The following is a 24,390-nucleotide window of genomic DNA, read 5'->3' as shown; positions in this document are numbered from 1 at the left end:
AATGGATAGTGACGGACTATTTCTGCAGGGAGAGTTATGAGTTAGGGATGTTGCCGTAACTAACATTTGTTGGGTTTGGTTTTTGTATTTTTTACCCCCTCTTGCTTTTATTGCAACACCACGTGGCTGCTGCCTTGCGGGGGAACAACATACAGACGAACGACCTGCCACATGGCGAACCTGCACCAACAAACCACCGGCCACAAGAGGGGAATGGAAGCAAGGGCCAGCGGCCAGCCCAGCAGGGGGGCACAGGCAGGCTGCCCACCAACCAGGAGGAGGAAGGTCTCTAGAGCACAGTCAAGCTGCATCTTTTATAAGGCAGCCCAACTGTCCAAGTGTTTGGGGGTTGGCTCCACCCGCGATGCCTGGTCTGGGGCCAGAACGCATCAGTCATGACCAGCCAGCTGCAATGACATCCAATTCCCAAGGAACGCTGCTGAACTACAGCAGTTCTTGCCAAAGCGAGGAAGAGAAAACAAACAGGCTCCTCGGCCTTTTCCTCAGTGATCCTGGGAGAGCCGCAGTGAGTTATGCAGCTGGAAGTACTGGCAGCCTCTACAAATGTCAAAATCCTGAAAGGGATCAAGGAAAAAAAAAATCACAGCGGTCTTATCTGCAGCTTAGTGCACAGAGCTGCACAACAAGGCCAGCAAAGCATAAAACCTGTATTAAAAACATTTTGCCAACTGTAGATCAAAACTATCGTTTCCTATGTCTCCAACAGCACAGATGGTAACTGCTAATAAGAAGGTAATATATTGATACTACCCAGCCACTGGTGCCTGTAATTCTGCATTCAGCCTCATGTGATTAAGCATCTGCAAGGAGTGGTGGGTTTTAAGTAAGAAGTGTGTAGATATTGCTGGATGTTTGTGAACTGTGCTGACATGCAACAGGTAATGATGGAAGTGGACGAGGAATTCCCCTTTCATCCAACTGACCGGACCTGGCGCAGCTCGCAGCCACGGTAGGGATCATAGCAGCACAAGCACAGGGTCTGAAAGCGCTGCCAAAGCTGGGGAGAAAGCTTCTTTCAGTGACAGTTCTGGTTTATGTCAAGCTTAAGCTGTACATAAAATGAGCCGTGAGATGAGATGCAAACTGAACCTTAAGTCTTCAAATCCAGAGGTCAGAGACGAGCAGCCAGCTGCTGTCCACATGGACAAGTCCAACAACTGCAACCCATTTCGCCCACTGAAGGTGAATGAGAAAGTTTTTCGGCACAGTCCTCTGGAAAGCTATTTGCTTGCATTCAGGTTGTTACCATTAGCAAAATAAGCACTCCAGCACTCAGTATGATTAGAGCTACATGTTTCCAGGATTCTTCTCAAAGTGCCAAATGACACCTCCAGAACAATGAGTCACATGGAAGGTATCACACTTTGCTATTTATCCTAATTTACACTTGTTTGACCTCTCCAGCTCAGCCCCATACTCTAGACACAGGCTGGGGTACTGCTGCTAAGAAATACCAGAGTTGGGTCATTTTGAAGGGAAACAGCATTAAATGATCTGCAGTGCAATACTAGGAACAAAACACTATGTTTTGGTGATGTTATTGCTTTCTATTTGCTGTTTATGATGTACCTTCTGTGTAGGGACAGAGGGACAATAATACGCATGGCAATCTTCCTCCTAGCAGTACAGCCACCACTGCAGAACTAAATGCACCACTGCTAGCTGATACTTGGAAAAAAGGAATAAGCAGTACATTTTCCGTTGCAGTCATAAGATTGTTATTACAGGCTCTGAAGAAAAGTGGCAATACTTGCACGTTAAACATGCCATTTGCTGTCCTTTCAAGCCAGGATACAATGAAAGCCGATCAAGAGCACCAATTAACATTCTGCAATAGGCTCCCAAATGCAAACTTCACAGGACAAGTGGTATCTGATGCTTATACTTAATACTAATATGGAAGGCAGCTTCAAAGTGCATTCAAAGTTTCAGCAGCACTTTTGCATGGATGCTGTCATTTAAATATTCTCTTGACATGTTTGCATTATTAAAACTTGATGACTATGAGGGACAGGAAACAGTACTCAGAAACGCGGCTGTTTCAGCACGAAAATACTGGGACGTTGGACACCCAGGCTTAGGGATGGAATAGCTGCTACTGGCAGCCAGCCCCCTAGCGTAGACAAATAGCAGAGACGTGCAGCCCCCATGGTTTGAAATAGCTAGCAAGGCAGAAGACAAAAGAGCTCAAAGAATAACCTCTGTGTCCTCCCACTCAGTACACTTTCACGTCATTGCTTTTATTTCTGCTGAGCTTCTCAGTCTCACCGATCCCCTCCTGCACTCCCCCAGCCTAGCAAAAAACTCCCTCTGGAATCCAGGCATTTTGGTGAGTTAGCAGTGCTAGAGCAGCTGACAGTTCAGATCCAGGCAAAGCTCATTTCCTTCAGAGAAATGACAGTGAAGTAATTCCTTTGAGAAAAGGGTCACTTTACTAGCTAAAATGGAAAATCATTTATTAACTACTGTTTTAGAAAGGCAACAGTTATGAAATCATCACTTTTCACTCACTGAGAATGTGAATTGCAGGGTGAAGGTAAGAAAAAGGATCCAGTTTCAAAGAAAACAACAAAATATTTAGCACCTTGGTGGCTTTGCACAACATGAGGGCCTGTCCATGTGCTCCAAAGCACCATGAGCCAGTCCCAGACAGTGACCTCAAGAGGGAACCATACCGCCATCAAGTGCTGGCTCTTGCCAACCCTTTCAGAGCAGGGTGCAGAAGGACTTGTGGGCAGTAGATGGAGAAGAGCCCATCTCCTGTCTCCCTGATTTCTCCTTCCACCAGAAGGTCTGAACTTGCTGGGGCTCAAGACATGGCTGCAGAGGACCCTGCTCTAGGGAAGGTAGCGCTGGGGAGCCATCAGATCTTATTCAGCCTCTAGGAAATGGAGTCTCCCACCCACCTACCTCAGGCCCTACCAGTCCCAAGCCATGGGCTCCACAGCTCTCTGAAGAGGAGTGCAGGCAGAGGCACGAAGGCAGGGGTGAGCACAGCTCCCTTCCTCACTCCTCCTCCTCACACTTCCAAGTGGAAAAGGACACATGAATGACACTGCCCTATGTTTGAGGATAAGGACAGGGACAGAGTGGTGCAGAACAAAGCCCAGCTGGCCCACACAGTTGAGCGGAGCAGGGCACAGGATTAGCACCGTGGACAAACAGACATCCCTCTTACGTAGCTATTGCCCTGTTTCTTGCATTGCTGTTCACAGTACAGCATTCCTCTCCCCATGTGCAATAGCACAGAAAGACTGTAATACATGACTAGGTGATCTCCCCCCAAAATAAAACTGCAACAATATTTTACCTCCAGCAAAACACACATTTGTTGGCACAAGCAAGGCTTGGCGTGGCTTCCATGCAGCGATGGCTCTCAATTCCATAAAACGTGTGCTTGTAGCAGCCGCCTCGGCCTCGAAGCATCGACTGAAAGCAGAAAAAGACATATACTGAGAAAGTTAAAACACGCTATCTGTAACCAAACCAAGTGTAAAGATGTGAAGTCTGCTCCCTGGGCGTACCTGCAGTTTTCAATCACTAGTAAACTTGGTGTTCTGCCACCTGTGATGGGCATGGCGAGCCAGGTCACAGCTATGCAACAGGTCAGAATAATGACAGATGCAGTCCATTTTAAGAAATTGCTAATAAGCAGATCAGCATACAGTCTGATTGTGTAAGTTTCCTCTCTCACAGCTTTAAACTTGACACCATAAGTGCCTTGTTTCTGTAAGGATCTATCCAGACAATCGGCATCTTCTCACTTGCAGCACCAAAGCATAAGTGTGCTCCACTGAACCTTTTAACTGAACCAGCCAACAGAAGAAAGCAGGTAAAGCCACTTAAGCTGTAAGAAATATTATTGCAAGAGCCCAATAAAGAGTAACAAGGATCAATTTGAAGGCTGCACTATGAAACACTCGATTCTTTCCATTTGTCTAGTAAAGCATTTCTTCTAGCACTAAATTAAATAAATATCCTGACCTTATAAACCCTCATTCACACCAGTCATTGGCTCCAGCAGGACATCGCACGTTCCTTCACAGAGCTGCAGCAGCCTTCCCACTGGAATTTGTCTCCTATTTAGCATGCAAGTTGCTTGGAGCAAAGACTGTCTTTCATTATCTCAGTTAAATAATAATAAATGAGAAAGGATCTTTACCACTCTCCAGAGAAAATTTGAAATATAACATAATAACTTTTAATCTATCTTCCTCTACCTGAAGTGTCCTACTGATCCAAGAGAAAGTTTCCACTGAGCACAAGGGAAAGAATAGGTAATGCCTAACATATGTACAGCATTGCTGGAAGATTAAACAAAATAGAAAACCTTGTTTGTTCTACCCATCCCTCAAATGACAGAGGTTTCAGGAGACTTCAGGAGACTCACAAGTTCTAGGAGAGCAAGTTGTATTATGGATTTCATAAAACAGGCAAATTGGGCCCTTCCTTAAATTTGCAGGGTTTATGCTCTTTTCCAGAATACGACAGACACAATCATTTTAATCTGAGATATCACTGTGGAGCGCTGCTTAATACTATTCCTTGTAGCCCTGGCTCCTGCTTTCCACTGATACAAATCTGGAACAAACCTCCTGAAGACACTCACATATTGGTGTGAATCTGAGTCAAAGCCACTGCCTGTAACCAATTTCAGCTCAATTTATTAGAAGGCTTTATGTTCAATTCCTGCTTAAGCTAAAAATAGTATGGTACTATCTAAGCACAGAGCTGCTATTTATTTTGTGAAATGGCTTTACAGTGCCGCATTAAATTTCAGCTCTTTAATAAAAATAGGTTCTCTGGTTTTCTCTCAGTCACAGCATTGGTGAAGTCTGACAAGTTTTTCTTTAAACATTTCGTGGCCTTCTCTGACGCTAAAAATGATAGAAGAGAAATATTTGCAAGAGTAAACAGCAGAAGCATCACTGGGATCAGTATGTCTCAAATATTCATGACAATACAACGGTGGGCTCTTTAAAGCTGTTCACAAGAACAAGTCTTTTGATAAGACAGTTCATTGATACCAGCCATTTCAATAAAAACCTCACTGCAGCCACCCACTTAGGTGATTGCCATTCAAAGAGCTCTTTTCAAAAATAAACAAAGTTAATCACGCAGCAAAAAGAGAGCTGAGAGACCAAGGAACTGATCGCTGTCACAGCTCAAGAATTAGAGATGCGCTGGCATTTTGATGAGATGCTGATTCCCGGTTTATCATCCTGCGAATGCTGAAGGCTGGAGCACGTTAAAATCACTGTTACTCCTCAAATGTATACCATTACAGGCCAGCTTTCAACTTCAGAGCTGCAAACCACTTCTCAGGGACCTGCAGAGGACAGCTGAAACAAACATACCGAAGCAGCTGACGTTTGTTCTATAGGGCTCTGCACCTCCACTGGGAAAAGTTGTAAGCCTGCAAACAAACTACTTGACAAGCTAATGGCTTACATAGCCTACAACTATAGGACTTGGGGGATGATTTTTTTCCACTTATATATGCATACACACACACATGTATATACCCACATGTATATTATGTACAGCTATAGATACACACACCCCCAAAGACTAAATTTAAAAAACTCCTAGTGACGGTTACTTTGCTATCTAGACCTTGGCAAGTGTTGCAAAATAGTGGAGGAGCATTGCCTGTTACAAATCAGATGCGTTAGTCACAGAACAACTGGTTTAATGAGTGCCCTTGTGCACTCGTTTGAGCGTAGCGATGGACTGTCATCTTTGTTTCAGAAGACCTCACACCTATGATGAAACCTTCCCACTTTCCCATGGCATTCTGCTCCTGCCGTATATTTTAGTAGGTAGGAGATATTTTAGCAGACAGCAGAAATGGGAAAAACAACAACAGAAAATGATGTTCCCAGCTCTTTGCCACAGTCATGTTCTCACTCTTAGCAGCGAGTTTTTAATAGCTTGAAATGCAGAACTACAGCCTGTAAGACAGAATGTTTTCTTGCAGGTAATATCACATTTTTAAAGGGTATTTCACCTGTACGTTACAATACCTGAATAAGTCTCTAGCTTTATCTTTTTATTTATTTATGAACTGAGAAAAAAGCATACCTTTGTCCACCGACAGAGCTTCACCCCAGAATGGCTCCCAATCAACTTGTAACCTGAAGACAAGAAGTAAATCAACCGATCAATTTCAGCCTGCAATAGCTGACACACAAAACATAATAAGGAGTAACAAAATTATTAAGGATCTCCATCTCAGTGCTGCTTTTCCCTGTTGGCAACACCAACAAGATTGGAATGCCCACACACATCGCTCGTCACTTGACTCTGGGAACCCACACATCTGAGCAAAGGCCACGGCCACCCAAGGGACTTTGGCCACCTTGAAGCAGTTTTTTCCACAGGGGATCTATTTGTACTGCTCAGCTCTGTCTGAATCATCCTGGGGTGGCCTTAAGATTTCCCCAAGTAACAGGGTAGCCCTGCACAGCGGTGTGGGACATCTGCACTGACCCCAAGGGACAGAGCATGGGAGGGAGCAGGACAGGGCACCAGTAGCTTCTCCTGGCCCTAAGCAGTTACTCCTGACCTGACTCTTCCTCAGGACCAAGGAGACCTGTTCCTGCTCCTCAGGAGGTCTGACCAAGCCTGGAGAACAACATCTGATCGACAGCGCAGCTGCAATGGTGGAGAAGAACCAAACCGCTGGGCTCAGTTTGAACCCAAACTTCAGGGGTTCACCAACATCAGCCACACCATCTCCCCTGGCCGTGACAGAGCCACAGTAATCAGCTAAGCAAGGCAGGCACTACTCCACACCCAGAGGAAAGCTGATTTCACATCATTTCCCACTCCCCAGCCAAGATCAACACAATTTTATTTAAATTTATTGGCCCAGAAGGATTAATTCTACAGTGTTCGTTAAGCACTAAGTACTATTATTACCCAAACTGCTTGAGTTAGGTTATTTTCTTCTTTGAAAAAAGTGCTTAGAGACCAATATGTCTGAAGGATTAAAAATCACTTCAGAAATCAGCATAAAAATAAGAGGGATTTGAGAAGCCTCGTGGTGTCACTCTTGCAGTAGCATTTCTGTATCCGTGTGGCCTGGCTGTCCAAACCCCGCACATCTCCACCAGAAGCTTTGGGCTGATGTTTTTTTGTTAACACTTTCAAGGGAAATCAAACTTCAGGTATCAGGCCTCCTCCCTGCCAATTAGCATGAACCCAAGAGGGGGGGAAAAAATCCTGTTGACAGAAGCAGCCTCCACCTGCTACAACGATAACGGGCACAACCACCCCGCCTGGAACTGGTCACCATGCAGCAGGGCCCCAGGGAAGTGTGACAGCACCCCAAAGTCCCCTGCACCTCCAAGGACAGTGAGCCAGCCGGGAACTAAAGTGACAGCAGATGCCGTAACAGCTGCAGCAGCTAGAAATTAAACAGTGTGAAGACATGCACAGCTAACAAGAAGTCACACGGCATCTACAGCACGCTGCTTCCGCTACTCTGCCACCGAAATCCAGCAGAGATCGGACCAGACTCCTCTTACTTCTTGATCTGGTGTTGCTCCTGTCTCCTTGTGCAGCCTCTAACCTTGTGGGGGAGGGTGGACAAATGCAGTTTTAGCTTGATCTGTCCCCTGATCAGCTCTCCAAGAGACTGTGAACAACTGGTTCATAGCAAGGGGGGTGATTGATTGGCAGGAACCAGTGGTGGGGACCCCCTTTTAATGGCAAAGGGATGGACAGCCAGGTTAAGGGAAGGTTCAGAGACTTCAGTCTGTTCCCAAGAATAAGCCCTGAGCTCCCTCTCCCCTCAACTCAGCAGGAATGGACAACATTTCAAACTCATCCTCCCTGCACACATGCCCGGGTTAAGTAAATGCAGCGAGGAGGAGAGAACTGATGCAACCCCAAAAGCCTTGGTATTTTACCAAGCTGATCATCCAGCCCTTTCCTGGAGAAGATATCAATATAACCCTGATCAGCACTTCCGACATGGACCTGATATTCAGCACAGCCAGGGGTGATATTGAAGTCACCGTCTAGGACTGGATGTAGCATCTCCCTGTTGATCCTTGCCTGAGACGACCAAATCCCCACAACTGAATTTGGTGGCATCACATCACCTCCTCCTCCCCTGAGTCTCTCCTGCTTATTTCTTCTGCATTTCTTTGCAAAAAGGCTTGTCCAGCAAGGTCTAATCTCAGAGACCTCCCTGTACTGCTAGAATTCATATCCTTACAGGATATGATGAGCACGGGAAAGCCAGACTCTGCTGATATCAACCACTGCAGCCCTAGTCGTCTTCTTGTATTTCTCAGAACCCAGCAACAGTGTTCACATAAGATTATTCTCTCAGATTGTCAACAGAAGTAATGTGGCTGCTTTAAAATGAGTTTTAGATTAAAATTAAATTGGAACTAGGGCATGCTTGCCCAAATCCACCACTGCGTTGCTTAAGGGAAGAGAGGAAGCAGCTAAACTGGACAAGGTGCCAAACTCCGGAGCCCAAAGCTGCAACATTTTCTCCTAAGTTATTTAGACAAACTTCCACCATGTGGAGCGCCCACAGCTTCCTATAAAGGCCAAGAAAATTGTACATGTTCAACATCAAAACAGAGGCTTACAAACTTCAGCCAGCTTTAGCTATGAGAAGGGGCTTACTCATCTTACTCGCTGCTGCCAGGAGTCACAGCTAGAGTTACTGGAAGAAACATCATATATTTGCAGAACTTCTTAAAAGCACCGCACAAAGCTTTTGAATTCGAGTCTTCACTGCACGGGTTGCTCTGGTAGACAGCGTAGTTACCTTGCTAAGCCATCACAGCGATCATGGGCTATGACACGTTTTTTCAGACTTGGAAATTAGACCAAGTATCAGCGACCACGTCTGTACGCTCTTTACATCTATTGTGAGCGGAGTCCCTCCGACTCTAAAGCCTGTTTCTTTGAGCACTGTCTTTTAGCCCCCAGTTTGCACTAAAAGAAGAAAATGCAAAGGATTATGCAGGAGCCAAGAAGTGCTGAGCTTCAAACCAGCCCTGGGAGAGAACACGCCAGAGAACCAGTTTGAGGGTCTCACCCGTTCCGTTTCCGCAGCAGTTTCTGCGGAACAACCCCTGGGAAAGCTCAGGCCAGCCCACCCCTGACACGAGCTGTGCCACAGCTCCACCGTGCCTCTGCCAAGGCTCTTCTACAAGTGGTAGCTGAATCATACCTTACCGACGGCCCCAGAGTCTGCACCCATGCATGCCAGGGCTCACAGCACACACATTTACTTCGTAAGCTTGCTCTTGGGAAGTATTATTGGGGGCAATAACTGTAAGTGAATATTTGGATGCAACACCCTCCAAACAATACACTGTATTGTCTCAATGGGACTGGGCTCATAACCCTTACGTATCTTCAGATCCTAAGGCTCAACAGAAACATCATATTTCATCTACAGCCTAATACCCAAAGGACTCCTTAAATTACCGGCAGGTTAAATAATAAACTCTACTCCTGAGTAAAGGCACAATGTCTGATCACAAGTGTGTATTTCAGTTGATCCCACACTAGATAGTAAATTTTGGATGACCAAGAAACCTGTCAAGCTTCTCTGAAATTCGGTGTCACCGTCATAAAGACTTGAATTCAGCTTTTAAACAAGCTTTTGGGTGAAATTAGTTTCATCAGGCAGTAGGCCAATAAACATTCGGTGATTGTTTGCCCTGAGAATCAAACTGGAGTTTAATAGACCACAGACGGACTTTAAACCAAAAGAGATGGCCTCTGTAACAGATGGTGAATGCTCCATCATCTAGTGCAAAACAGTTCTGCAACTGTTTAAGACTATTACAGCATTTCATCTCCACCACGTAAATAGTTTTAAAGGTCCATTCTCCGAAATTCTAAGAATTTACTGAGGGACACTGCTGAACTTTCAGCCTCAGATACGTACCTGAGGCAGGACACCACTGTCTATATATACACATACATATGTTGCATTACAGGAAATCGAGGTATTTTGGTGATGTCTTCGCTAGATTGTTTTACCGGTGTCACGTAACAAGTTCAAGCCTCCAAATTTGGATTAGCTATGTGCACATGTGAGCAAGTATGTTCATTCTGAAAGCAGAATAACCAAGATAAACCAAATTTCTACTAGTACAACTGTCCACTTATTAGAAGCAGCATCATAGCTGCAGTCTAAAAAAAAATGCATCTGCAATAGTCACATACACAACTTTAAGATTCCTCTGACTATCCTAACACAGCCAGATGTCCAGGAGAAAACCCGAGGGCACCTTCCAGTACAGATGTTTACGCTACCAAAAGCATGCTTCAACTAAAGACTTTGAAAGCACGGAGGAAAAGATCTGAAATAAAAGAATCGAGTAGATGATGAGTGGTTGAAAAGACCCTAAAAGGCAGAAAGACTTAACCACCCTGCGAGAATTCAGTCACTGTAAGCGTGGTGAAAGCCAATCTGATATCATGTTATGCTTCAAAAAAAAAAAAAAAAAAGACTTTCAGAAAGCTTTCTTCTGAGGAAGAAGTAATATGCAGCTGACAAATCAGCGTGGTTCTATCAAGCAATCTCCTTAAATAAAAACCTGGTTTGAAGCAATGATTATTCATTAAAGCTGAAAACGCAGTAAAGAATGAACTTCAAACTAGGGGAATGTTTACAGAGAAAAGTTTCCAGTTTCCTGCTGTTTTGCAAGTGTGCTGGTTAAAAGGCCCGAACTGAAGGTTACAATGCAGAAGTAATCCATCACCAGCATCGCAAGGACCATTTTGAAAAGCTGTAACAATTGCTGCACTCGAGCTACCATCTAAGAGACAGCATTCTGACTAATGCTAGAAAACAAGTAAGAAAAATACAAGAGTAATTTGTGAAAGGAACCTGTTCAAATTATATCAGCATTTATACCAGAATAGAAAGAAGTAGGATCAGGGAATTGGAATTTTTCATATCGCCAAGCAAGATAGGAGAAACCTCCGGTTTTATTTCCAGCACTGCTCAATCTTCCAAGAAATCCTTGCAAAGCACATCTCAGAGTCAACTCCTCTTTTTTTTTTCCCAAAAACTTTTTTGAAAAAAATTGCTCTTAAGGAGCAAAAGGCTAGCAAGTTGTGGAAGAGCTTGCTTCCATGCACTCATGGCAGATATAAGAACATGATAAAGGATTGCAGGACTATACCTTACATGCAAAGATGCTGTAGTTCAAAATTGGATGGAAAGTTTGCTCCATCAGCGGAGCTGCCAAAATGCTGCTTCAGATCGTTCTCATCATAAAGAAAACGAGGAATTTCTTGAACATTTTTAACTTGTAGTAAAAGACTGCTGAAGCCACTGCAAGAGTCACAGCTGCTATGTCAGGCAAACCAAACCTACCTAGTATCAAGAAAATGAGACTGGTGAAGGTCAAGGATGGGAATGCCAGTAGCTGTATGTTCCAGCAGCAACAGCTGACCGTGAAGGAGACGGTAAATTCTTAAGGTCTGGGTTTTCACTTATACCCAGATGTCCATTTTAATCCAGGAGCACTGTTTCCTTTGCAGCACTGAACTGCCAGGGCACCAAGGGCAAATTAATATAAAACCTCCAATACTCAAATGTATGATACCTAGTCAAATTCTGCTTTTGACAGACAGACACAGAGACCACTGATATTTTCACCTGCATCAGCTAGTGCTGAAGGAAAACAAAAGAAAACCTGTCTGTATCTGGCACCTTTAACAAAGCAAAGTCTAAGACAGACCATTTGTAGAGCTGTTGTAGAATGTTTGCCATGAAGGAGTGATGCTCTTGACCTCCACCAGAAGCAACTCCAGCAAGGCATGCCTCGTCTTCAAGAAGCGAGGCCATGGGCATCTACAGCATGGCAGCTCATCCCATTTTAATTTAACCTCCAAATCAAATGCAAGTTCTTGAGACCTCTTGCCATGGAGGAGATTGAGAAATGGGATGTCCAACCCCTTAGCCCTGATAGTTTCACCAACTTCCACACTGGCTTTGCCATCCCAAGATGAGAACAGCTGCCCTCTTCCCCCAAAAAGCCATCTTCACAGACATCCACCAGCATTCACCAGAGCACATAAGAGAATAGAACAAACATGCTATGGACAGAAGTCACCTCCCTATTGCTCCCAGACACTGCGCAGGTGAAGACCTGCAAGACAAGCCACTCAACTAACTGAATAGCAGAAGGACCTACACCTTTGGGAGGCTGGAAGACAAGCTCCACTGAGAAGGAGAACAGATCCAATCCTTTTTCTGGCTGAAAAGCAAGCAAAGCATGAGAAAACATGGTGGGACTCTCGAACAGGCTGTCTCAAAGAAGAACCAGCTTCCCCAGAAACATGCCCTGCACTGCCCCAGCTCGGCACAGAGCAACAGCTCCATGGCCAGGACCTCAGGCTGCCCTCTCACCCACCCACCCTCCCGTGGAAGACCTTCAGATCCCCACAGTGCCTCCCGTACCCCTGCCTCGTAACTCCAGCTCCTCTCACGTCCTTTATCTATTTTGACTGGCCTGATGACTGCGTAGGATGCAGCAAATGTGCCCAGCCTACAGCTAAACCCTTGCCAACCAGCAGCAACCAGCCAACCAAAGGCGATGGGGCATAGCCGGGAGGTCTGGGCATTAAGTGAGAAAGAAGAGCCTCCACCTCTCCTCTTTGTTCATAAGAAGATTCAAAAACCTGAATTCTCAAAATTGAAACAATGTGGAAGTTCTCAATATCTTTAAGAACTTAAAAATCAGTGTCAGCTTTAGCAGAAACTGTCCTGCCAGGTCAAAAGGTTTAAGTGGAAGAAGGCAACCAGCCTGCACAGCTCTTTTCCTTAAGTAGCCCGAACTAATACACAGAGAACTAACGTTGTTAGAGAAGAGATTGTGTTGGCTTTTAACAAAACTTTCAGTCATTCTGAGCACATTTCTTTCTCTACATATCCATTTGTACAAAGATGGTGACCCCTTGCTTGGGGAAAGCGCTGTGTTATGAAGAAAGGACAGCAAATTTTATCCTTGCCTGAATATATCTTGTACTTTGTTCCAGCTTAATAGACTTAGTTTCAAAGACCAATACTCTCCAAAGCCCTTCCAAAACCTAAAAATAACGGGTGAACTTCAAATATAAGTGAACTTATACTCGTTTTCCTCTGTTATATATGGGTAACCACCAACTCCAATAACTGCACACAAGGGAAGAATCAGGCCCACGAAGCTGAGTTTTGGCTATCTAATCCGCTACTGATAAGCTGCTACATCTGCGCCAGCACATTAGTATTGCAGTCAGCTCACCACCAGCTCTTGGCAGCTTCCACACTGTGGGACTTGAGCATCTTCTGCTTCCTGGATTCTTCCCCGTTAACTGTGTATTCCCCATTTATTTACACAAATATTTTTAAGGAACAGCAAGAAAATCTAGCAGGCTTAACTTTGCCTGGTTTCAGTCATTATGTTTACCCTGCTCACAGGTATTCACAGAAGAATTTTGTGTTTTTCAAACTAATTTTTAATTTTCCCATAGCCAATAACTGAATTCTGTGGAACTTTTCAGAGCCTGCACCAGTGATACTAATCCCCGACCCAGCTGTGAGCTGTTAGTGCCACCTGGAGTTTCAGAGCTACACATAAATCACACCAAAACCCAAAGACACATACAAACATTTCGGTGCACAGCCTGCGGAAGCATACATCCGGCAGCACCGATCTCTGGGCAACTTCTCTGTGCAGTGGATTTGATTCCCAAAGCCAGAGCACTAACAGCTCAGCACAATGAGCCACACAGAGACCATCAGAAGCTCAGAGCAGCAGGCACTGAAAAAATCAGTCCAAGAATGGGCAGTAAAAGCTACCAACTACTTCACTACTTCTGAAAACCTAATCTCAAACAAGATCGATAAGCACTTGAAAAGCTCAGTTTTCAATATTCTTCTGAAGTCAGCCTCCAGATTTCTAATACACGCTGAAAAACACAGATCAAAGCATATCTTTACATCGAGCAGGAAGCCAGAGCATGAAAGAAAGCAGTTACTGAAGTAGCCCATACTATTTCAGATAGCAGCCATCTCTGAATAAGCACTTGCCTTTGGACACAAGTGAAATAGTGATTATGGACACACTGGTGCTAAATTTTAGGCACATTTAACCAGTAGAAACAGGATAATCTAACTGGGCTGCAGCAAAACAGCACTCACAATAGCAAAGAAGCAACAGAATAATTTAATAAATGTCTGTGGGGCCTGTCTCTGGGTAACTGTAATCTGTGTAATCTGGGTAACTGTAATCTGGGTACTGTTGTGTTATTACCTACTACACAGTTACAAGAAACAGTCGTGTTTAGCAGTACACATAGTTAAGAAGAACAAAACAAAGAACATGTTGGAAAGAGAGTATGAGCAGATTAAGAAAAAAATACAACTTTCAGCCCAGCCAGGATTGTTTCAAGACTCTACAAGCAACTGTAGAAAGCAAATGAGAAAGTAAGTTAGGCTGCGCCTACTAATCACCACAGGAAACATCCGTATGAAAGGTTTGCTTCTATTTTCAGTTAATTTCATGACATCGACCTAAACAGATGAGGCAACTAAAGCAATAACATACTGTCAGCCCCTCTCTCTTTCCAGCTATATTTGTTACTTGGAAGTACTAAGTGGCTCATGCTGTATGTGTATTTTATGCAAGACTGAACACCGAAGGGAAGGGAATCAGCATCTGCTCGCAGCACAAGACCAGCTACGACTTTCAAAGAAACAGCTATTTCAGAGCACCTCTTATAAAGGTATCTGCAACCAGACAACTACAAGGGCTTACACCTACACAATTCAATATTTTAGATTATATTTAGCTGAAATCCACTGGTAGTGCTAAAATAAAACTATTAAGCAATACTCAGTTTACGTACAGGAAGGAGCTAAATTTGTCTGAAGGTGATTAAAAAATAAGAGCAAGTGTTACAGTAGTCTGAAGAGATGCTGTTCAAAGGCAAACTTCTGTTATTTCTGTTATGCAACTACAGTTCAAAAGAACAGCTTTCTTCTGAATCACTACTACTGTTTTTTCCTTCTCTTGGGCTAATTATGCCCTTAGGGATAATCTTGAAGAGACACTGAACCCATACCCAAAGCAACCAGTTGTCGCTAAATTCGATGATCTTCTGACAACACTGCACTGTTATTGGGGGGGGGGGGGGGGATGGTGCCAAGGGAAGGAGCGAGTTGCTTTATTTTTGTAGCCACATAAGCTTGTCCTGGCATATTATTTGCAGACAAGAGCTACAGCAAAACAAGAGAAAGGTAGATTTCTCTTCCAAAAGCAACCGTTAAAGAATTATGTGAGAGGCAGAGGAAAGGAGGGGAGGGTTGCATCAGCAAGAGGCAGTCGTAACTGAGATTACATGCACAATAGTTTTAAGCCTTTCAAACTGCGGATTTCGGTGAGGAGACCCCCAACCAGATGATCCACTGTTGACACTACCCTGAATGCAAAAGGAATAGAGAACTACTTACTTTCAAAATAGAACTTATCTGAATAATGAATTCCTGTCTCTGGAACACCACAAGGAAATCCCAGTTATTTGGAGAAAATGCCTTTGCACCAAAAAAAAAAAAATCCGGCAGCAATGTGACCTTCCCTCCAGCATTATTTTTCAAACTACCACTTGTGTACAGCACTAATACCCCACCATTTCATTCACTCCCCAAAACGGAACCAGTAATGACTGGGTCATAGCCAGCCGGGGCATGAAGCGCTCCCACGACAACCCCTGTGACCACCCTGGCCTAACGAAGAGCCAAGGCAGAGCACTGCACCCTGAGAAGAGCATCCAGGCAGGGCAGTTGCTGAAAACCATGCACCCACACCCCAGGAGTCAGTACCCACAGGCCACTTCTACATCCCTTCTAGGGCTCCTGCCGCCTCATGCAGGAGCTGAGACGCCTGGGGCACTCTGTACACCCCCACGGAAGCAGTGGCCCCTACCCTCTCAAAACAGGGGACCCACAGCAGAGCACGCACTCAGCTCCCTGCTGGCCAGCTCTAGAAGCAGGGAGGTGGGAAGAAATCCAGAAGTCTGCAGCAGCCCACTCCCTGGCCCTGCCAGCCAAATTCACCCATCTTCCCAACACCCCTGTGGGCAGAGTGATTAGCCTTTCTGATCACACACGGTAATAACAAAACAAGTACAAATAAAAGCCTGTAAGACTCCTCAAGCTGCTCTGCAACTGTCACCATATCACAGCCTTCAGAATCAAAGCTGAGAAGCATTGAACCAGCCTGCTGCAGCCCTCCGCTGGCAGCAACGCCACTGTGGACATGAGGATGAGGCACAGTCACTATTATTCCAAGTCTCATTTTAAAGAAGCCTTTGTTGGATTCTTTAAATCTGCAGGCCAAATGAAAGAACAGCTCTGTTTTACAACTGCACTAAGGTTAAAGAAAAAACAACCAAACAAATCAGACACAATAGGCAGAACACAACACCAGCCATCTACAAAAACTCAGGCTGAAGAATAACTGAGATCTTGTGGAGCAAACGCGTTGTGATCCCACGGCTGCTGGACTGACACAGAATGTAGTCAGAACTTCAGAGCCCAGCTCTGCAGCGATGTGTCTCCACTACAGTGACCAAAGTGCCTTTTCTGACACATCAGGAGAAAGGCTATTGATTCAGCGGGCAAGAGAACTGAGTACACTCATCCTGAAAAAAATCACACAGGCTCCCTTTAGTCTCTAACCGCAGTGACAGAGCAGCACAGGGCAGCTCACATCACCCTTCTCCTGGCTTTACCACTCACAGCTGAGGGTTTAGAACTGCAGGGCTGTTGGCCTGGCTCCTCCCATGCTTGCCCTCTGTTTTAAAAGCCCTGTCCTCTGTTAGCTCATTAACACTGTTCATTACAACTCATAAGAGAACCACTAACCTAATCATCTAGCAGATGAAGTTTGAAAGACTTTCCTTTTTGGAAATGAAGTTTTAGTGCCAAAAAATCAGAGGCATTTGAAACTGAAAAAAAAACATGGAACTAAAATGCAAGACAGAAACAAATCTGATCTTTAAATATTCTTACAGAAGCCTACACTTAGGAGTGCGAGGCACATAGGATTATCTTCTATCTCAAGCTGACTTAGCAGAAGTATTATACCCTGAGAATTCTGCTACTCTCCCCACACTTTACTGTACATCACGCTGAGATGCATTACACAGCTTTAGTTTCTTCCCCCGTGGAATGCAGATACAGACAGCCCTAGCCTAATTTCTCTTGCCTCTGGTTAGAGCCTACCAGGACTCACAGTCCAGAGCAGCATCTTTAAGAGAAAATAGGCTTTCACTTGCTCTGTTAACAGCCCACCACTAATCCAGGACTACTGCCCAGGCTGACAGAACCTCACCTTGCTTTGTGAGCGCGTCTCTCAGAGCTGCAGTTATCATCTCTCTCTTTTCACCTGCCTCCTTCCTCCCGGCGGTCTCTCCAGACAAGCTTGTTCCAATAACTCCTTCCTCAAGCTCACGTTCTCTCTGTTTAAAGACAGTGAATTACAACCACTTAGATTGAAACATCATGTTTTAAGCACTGTGGCACAGTTCAACCAGTCCTGACAGACCTGCTAGACTTAAAACCCCACACAAGTGCCCAAACATGAATTCTGCATTCATGTAATCCTGCATTTTATCCCTCTTCCCATCTGTCACCGACCCTTGAGTAATTTAGGACAATGAATTAAAATAAGAGAAAAAGATCCATACGTGACACTCTAGATTTGTTCTAACACAGCAAGAAAATTCCCTACGACATTTTAAGAAACAAGGTGCTTGAACCTCATCTGGAAGCAGGAGGGACTCCAGGCTTTAAACCCATGGGTTTTGTGATTGCACAGTAACCTCACCTCTCCACAGCACGCAGACCCAAAGGAACAAACCATCCTGTTTGGAAATGCAGCTGCCCGGAGTGACAAAGCAGCTATTGTCCCAGTTATTTGGGACAGACCGTAGAAGAAAGCCACATCACTACAGTGATTTGGACAGCCCAAGAGTTTAGACTAGAAGCTGCTCTCCACAAGCCACCTAAAAGGACAGCCAAGAGCACCACCAAAATTCAGTGATCACCAAACACCCTGCCAGAAAAGGCTATTTTCCCCCTCAGCAGTCAACTCCAGACAGAAGCTGCTGCATCCCACAAGTTTGGCTTTCAACAGATGCCACTTTATAAACATGCTTAAGCTCTTGGAGTTTACTTAAAAACAAATACAAGAATATCAGGTATTAGCATAAAGTTAAAAGAAGGAGAAACAAACAAATCCCAGCACGTAAAAAACTGTGAATCCCCTGCTGTATAAGTGTCACTTCTGAGACTTTATGGGTATTTATTACTTTATGTCTGCACAAAGAAGCATGAAAGTGTAAATAATTACTTTGATATTTCATGCAACTTGTAATCTGTCAGTCCTTTATGGCTTTTTTGAAATATTAGAGAAGTTACGGATAAACAACAAACAAAAACCAACAGAGGACATTCTGTTTCTACAAAACAGGCTATTTCACATCCAAGTGTCTTTTGTGCCAAAGACATCAAGAAGTTCATACAAATGCTTCCAAGTTTACCCACCAACTGTTCGCATCACTAATGAAACCAGTGCACTTGGCTTGCCAAACTGTGTTCTTCACAAAGTAACCCAGCCGTCCCTAAACATACATATGCCTTTTGTACCTGAGCAAAACCTCAGAAGGCAATTAAAGGTAACCCAGAAGAAAAAAAAAGAAAAAAAAAAAGAGTCTTGGGGTTCCAGAACAAAGTAAAGTTCATAATACTTGAGAAGGAAAGAGGAAAGTAAAACATTTAGGGACAGAAGTTATTACCTCTCCTCATGTTGAATAAAACTTAGTCTACGGTTTCAGTGAGGCTGTGCAGGAAGGTGTTTTCTAGTGACCAGTAACACAGCTTGGGCCATACTGAAGGAGAAAGCAGCTTCCACCTTTCACTTTCCTTCACTCAGTTTGCTGAAAAGCAGTAGGTTACTTTTTTCTTTTAAACAGGTAGATTGCATTGGTTTCTATAACACATTAAAACTCCCCTGGAAGGTTGGCTCTATGAAGTACTTGTAGGCTGTTGAGTTTGAAAGCTCACATCCATCCATCGACTTAATCGTCAGAGAACTGTAGAGTCATCCGGGTTGGAAAAAGACCTTCAAGATCACAAAATCCAACAATCAACCTGACCTACCACGCCCCATCACTAAACCATGTCCCTTAGGGCCACCTTCATGCATCTCTTAAATACCTCCAGGGATGGGGACTCCTCCACCTGGGCAGCCTGTTCCAATGTTTAACCACCTTTGCCATGACAAAGTTCTTCCTGATATCCAATCTAGACCTCCCCTGGTACAACTTGAAGCCATTGCCTTGCATCGCATCAATTGTCACCTGAGAAAAGCGAGCAATACCCTCCTTGCTGCAGCCTCCTTTCAGGCAGTTGTAGAGAGTGATGAGGTCTCCCTGCAGCCTCTCTTCTCCAGACTAAATAACCCCAGTTCCCTCAGCCGCTCCTCATACATCTTGTTTTCCAGTCCCTTCACCAGCTTTGTTGTTCTTCTCTGCACATGCTCGAGCAACTCAATATCCTTCTTGCAGTGCAGGGCACCAAACTGAACACCATATTCAAGATGCAGCCCCACCAGTGCTGCGTACAGGGGACAATCCCCTTGGTGGACTTTGATCGTGAAGACCTCTTCCCTCCTAGTCCTGCTGGCCACGCTGTTTCTGCCATTGGCCCCCTTGGCCACCTGGGCACACCGCTGGCTCGTGTTCAGCCAGCTCTCAAGCAGCACCCCCAGGTCCTTTTCCCCCGGGCAGCTTTCCAGCCACTCTTCCCCAGGCCTGTATCACCTCACGGGGTTGTTGTGAGCCGAGTGCAGGGCCCAGCACTAAGTCTAGCATCATTTAGCATCAAGGCTGTTCAGAAATAAAATATTAATGTTACTGGAAAAGCCTCATGCATAAGGAAGGGAGGAGATAAAAATCCTCATCTTTTAACTATTAATTCTTAAACTAAGAGCTTCTCCCACATCATTTAACCGACAACTAGGCACGACCATCCACTTAAGAACGAAAGGCACTATCCCAGCACAGATTCATTAGCTTGCCAAAGCAAGACACTATGAAGGATTTGTGAGTAGACACATGCTGGCACATCCACTCTGCTATCTCATGCCAGGTTAAACCCCCCCGGAACTCAACATGCATTATGTAGCACATCATAATATTAAGAAATGCAGCGATTCACTTAACTACACGGACAACATCCTATCCAAGCCAGCCTTCAGACACCGGGAAAGTCCTTCTGAATTAAAGAGTTTGCATTTCTACCTGCCTGTCGTGCCTATCACTGCAGTAGCTGAGAGAAGTACCTAAACATAAGAACAAATAAATAAAATTGTTTTACTGGCAAGGCAGAAACACGTTTATTTCAAGAATCATTTCCCCCTCAGAGAGGATGTTAATATTTTTTCCTCTTCCATCTTGATGTGAAAGCCTGCAAAAAAAGTAATCATTTTTTTCCTCTGAACTGCAATACCTGAGTTGTTCTGTTTGGCAAGTGATTGGCTTCAAATATTTCTTAGGGGAAACTGAATTCACACCCCCGTGAGTTTCACTGATTTGCTTAATAAACCTTTCATATCTATTTTTAGGGTTTGAGTGCAGACAACAAAGTTAACTTTGCACAGAGCAAACTTCTTAAGTTCTAGTGATTTAGCAGGAAGTCCCATAGTAAATCTAAAGCAAGTTACTGTCCTTCTGTAACAAATCAAGCAAGCACTGACAAGAGCCAGCTTTTTGTGCCCTTGAAATACTTCCCTGCCAGAAAACTGAAGTAATCCCCTGGTCTGTATTCACTGATGAGAGCCCACAGACAGGAAGCCCCATGAGTTCCTCCCAGTTTCTTGACAACTCAGAGTTCAGCACAGCTCTTGCTGCAGCCTGCAGGAGTTTCAGCCTGCTGTCATCCAAGCAGGTCTGAGTAAGAGCATCAAGTCCCACATGTAGGGACCAATGATCGACTCCTCTGCAAGTGAAGACGAAAGTCCTTCCGTTTCTTGCCATACAGGCAGCACAGACACGAGCAGCACGTACTTTGTGTGCAGGCGGCGAAAATCTGGCACTGACACAAACAAGGACCTCAGCATTCCTGCCAAGGCAGAGGTGCTGCTGCTCCTCTCACAGGCCACAGTTCAAGTGCTTCAAAGGATTTCCTACAAATCTCCCTAGGAAACTCGTCCACAGCCACTTCCAAATCTGGTCAGCGTGACCAACAGGACATGCTACTGCCACTTCTCCTCTTTGAGCTGCTCTCTCCAGGACATCAAGGTGCTTGGTGTCTGTTTTCCATTTTAAAACATCAAATGCTTTCCAGACTACTATTGTGGGCAGGGGAAAAAAAAACGAAAAAGGGAAGTTCAGTGTGAACTCCACACAAAAGCATTCCCTTAAACTAACTTAACTTAGCATTTTTAGCCTCACGGCTCTATTTATGTCCCAGAGCTGAAAAAAATATGTTCCCTGAGAAGTTTTTGCCCCTGGAAGGAAAACACCCAAAATATATCCCAATTCTGACTGAACTTATTTCCTACTTAGCCTCCCACTGGGCAAACGAGAGGGAACCCTGGCCTTGTCATGATTTACAGCCTCATCCATCAAAAGGCTCTAGCATCTTCTAACAAATGAAAGGCAGAAACGTTAAGAAAACAGTAATACATCAGCAGCTGGAGACATGAGAAACAGAACTGGAGCTAAGGGAAAAATGTTGGCAAGGTTATCAGGAAAAGACTGCCTGGCAGCAAGAAGCATTAGTAAAACTTTCCCAGGGGAGTGGTTAAATGAAGTATTGAAGTTCACAAATTACATGAATGAAGAGTTGAAACCTCCACCAAGCAGCACTCTGGAAGCGATACCCCAGTGACAAGAGGATAGTTAAAGCTGACAAGCTTCCCCTGCTTCAGGCCCAGCTATCTCTGGCGCTACAGGCACTGGTTTCCTGACGGATCAACCTTTCCACAAGAGCAGGACAGGGCATAGGCTCACACAAAAGCTCCCGAACAGATGGAGAAGACTGCTAGCCTGCTGCTCCAGGTACAGAGAGCTGGCTGTCACACAGCCCAGTGGTTGCAAACAGAAATGGAACTGCTCAGTCCATGGAGTAAATGCCCTGTCACTCTTACATCAACGTGGGATACTCTAACTGCTGTCAGTCATCACTAAAAGTGGCCCTGAGCATTTGCAAGTGAGCACAAAAATGAGTATTAGAAACTTGGATTGAGTAATCACTGAACCAGAAAACACCCTAACAGCAAGAAAGTCTTATTATAAATAGCTACTGGTGTCTACATAATCACAGGTTACATACCCACTCCATACATCACTGCCCAGTTAAGCAAAGAACCTGAACCGAAGCAAAAAGCAGACGAGAGAGAAAAGCCTGACAGCTGAGAGACAGAGAACTTGGCAATCCATTCCTCTGCCATGGACTGAAATAGAAGGCGGCTTGATCAAAAGCAAGAGCCATGTTATGTATTTTCAAGACGTGTCCCTAAAGTGGAGAAAGCCCCTGAGAAGTTCTGACAGATAAAAACAAAAACTGAGGAGGTATTTTCTCCTACAATAGATACCTTTATGACTTTTCAGTAAAAATCTGGAAAGAAGTTTCCATCCACACCTACCTTGCTATGCTATACAATGGCCCAAGGCCCCTTGCATCATTCTCAGGCAGCAGGTACTAGGTGCCATCCAAAGAAAGGATGCTATCCAAACACAGCTGCAGCTCAGGCCCTGTTGAGGGAATCCTGCATTTTCTTTGTTTGAAGAGTCAGCGCTGAGATTTTTGGATACACAGAAGCACTGAGGATTCATTTTAAAACCCAAACTCATGCAGAAAAGTAATGACAGAAGGCTTATGCTGCTACCTAACTGAATCAGCTTGTAAGGGGCACAGCACACCCTCCGTGAAGCACAGAAAGATGAATGATCCCACCAGTGTCCATTTCCTTGTAGTACAGCATCTGACAGAATCCTCAAGAACAAAAATTTCCAGACCACAACTCTAAAGTATATATGAAGGGCTACAAAAGGGTTTTTGAGATTGCTTCACTGAGCTATAATATCACTGCTTTGCTGTAGGGAAGGTTTTTACGAGGTGTAGTTAAACCATGTCTGCATTTCATGTGCTACTTCATGACTCTGTCGACATTTGTTTGATTTGGGAAGCTTCCTTGGACACACCACAAAGACTGATTTTTCAAAGGAAACAGAAGATTCAGAACTAAAAATCTGTCTCCACCCAAAAGTGACTAGCTTATATTTGAAAACTGGGGCATATATTCACATTATTTCTTTCTTCTGTGCTACAATAATCAAAACTAAAACCTAGGAAACGAGTTTTAACAAGTGTCCTGAAGTGCTCAGCTCAGCCTAAAGCCAGCAAGACTTTCTGCTATAGTCCACTTTGCTTTTTCACACACAGAACATGTAAGCACACTTTTTTTTTTTTGAGGGTCTTGCCATATTTTGCACACTTTTTTTAAATGGCTCCACAAAAGACTTCTCCATTCCATTTCTTCTTCCATACAGTTCAGGGGGGAAAAAAAAGGACAAAAGGGCATTTCACTTCAACATCAATCTTTCAAGCAGCTAAAACATCATGCACACATTCAAAAAGAGAGTTATGAATTTCCATTCTGTGATCATTGGCTATGTTTGAAGCAGCCTCCAGTCAACAATCTGAGCTAATATCAGCTAGAGGCATGTTTCCTACTATCAATACCTGGTCTGGAAAGGACAACCTTTGTAAGCAATGAAGTTGGCTGGACTCCATATTGCTCTTTCGTATTAGAAACACTGAGTGTCTTCCAGAGAAGGGAAGGCATTCAGTGCAGACTAGTGCACTGACACAGGTCAGGAGTGAGCAACAGAAGTTGCCGGCTCCCATAACTACCTTAGAGATGTAGCTTGCATTTCGTCTTCACAATTCCTGTCAAGCAGGAAAGCATTTAACCATAAAATGATAATTCAGGTTATGAAACAGTGCTAAAAGGCAAAAGCGCTTGACACTTTCCCTAGGGAAATGAGAGTCCCAAGCACGACTCCCCCCTTGGGCTGGATTTCTCAGGAAGACCATTGAGCCAAAGACCACATTCAAGCTCATGATCAGCAGGAGCCAGAGCTAACCGGAGAGCAGCAAACAAGTCCCTGTTTGCTCTTCCTCCCACTTCCCCAAGTATATCCATGTCTTCCAAGCAGCCAAATTAACAGCTCTGTCCCGTTCAATGATTTGCACTAGCCACCTTCTCAGAATTATCAGATAAAGGACACAAGATTAATAAAGTATTCTTAATTCACATA

At 44.3% G+C, this 24,390-nt stretch overlaps 1 protein-coding gene across 2 annotated transcripts in view; it reads right to left on the bottom strand.

The window, feature by feature from the left end:
* LOC121058083 (S-adenosyl-L-methionine-dependent tRNA 4-demethylwyosine synthase TYW1-like) overlaps positions 1-24,390 on the bottom strand; it is a 107,160-nt gene that overhangs the window by 67,589 nt on the left and 15,181 nt on the right. For both annotated transcript variants that reach the window (XM_040533115.1, XM_040533116.1), the window contains exons 9-11: positions 17,394-17,520; positions 6,106-6,158; positions 3,332-3,450 (exon numbers count right to left, since the gene is read on the bottom strand). In XM_040533115.1, coding sequence (XP_040389049.1) covers positions 3,332-3,450; positions 6,106-6,158; positions 17,394-17,520 — 299 coding nt within the window. The remainder of the gene's footprint in view (positions 1-3,331; positions 3,451-6,105; positions 6,159-17,393; positions 17,521-24,390) is intronic.

The sequence above is a fragment of the Cygnus olor genome, chromosome 20 (assembly GCF_009769625.2).
Source record: "Cygnus olor isolate bCygOlo1 chromosome 20, bCygOlo1.pri.v2, whole genome shotgun sequence".
In the NCBI taxonomy this organism is placed as follows: Eukaryota; Metazoa; Chordata; class Aves; order Anseriformes; family Anatidae; genus Cygnus; species Cygnus olor.
Note: the sequence above shows the minus strand (reverse complement) of the source record. Positions and strands in the feature narration are given on the sequence as shown.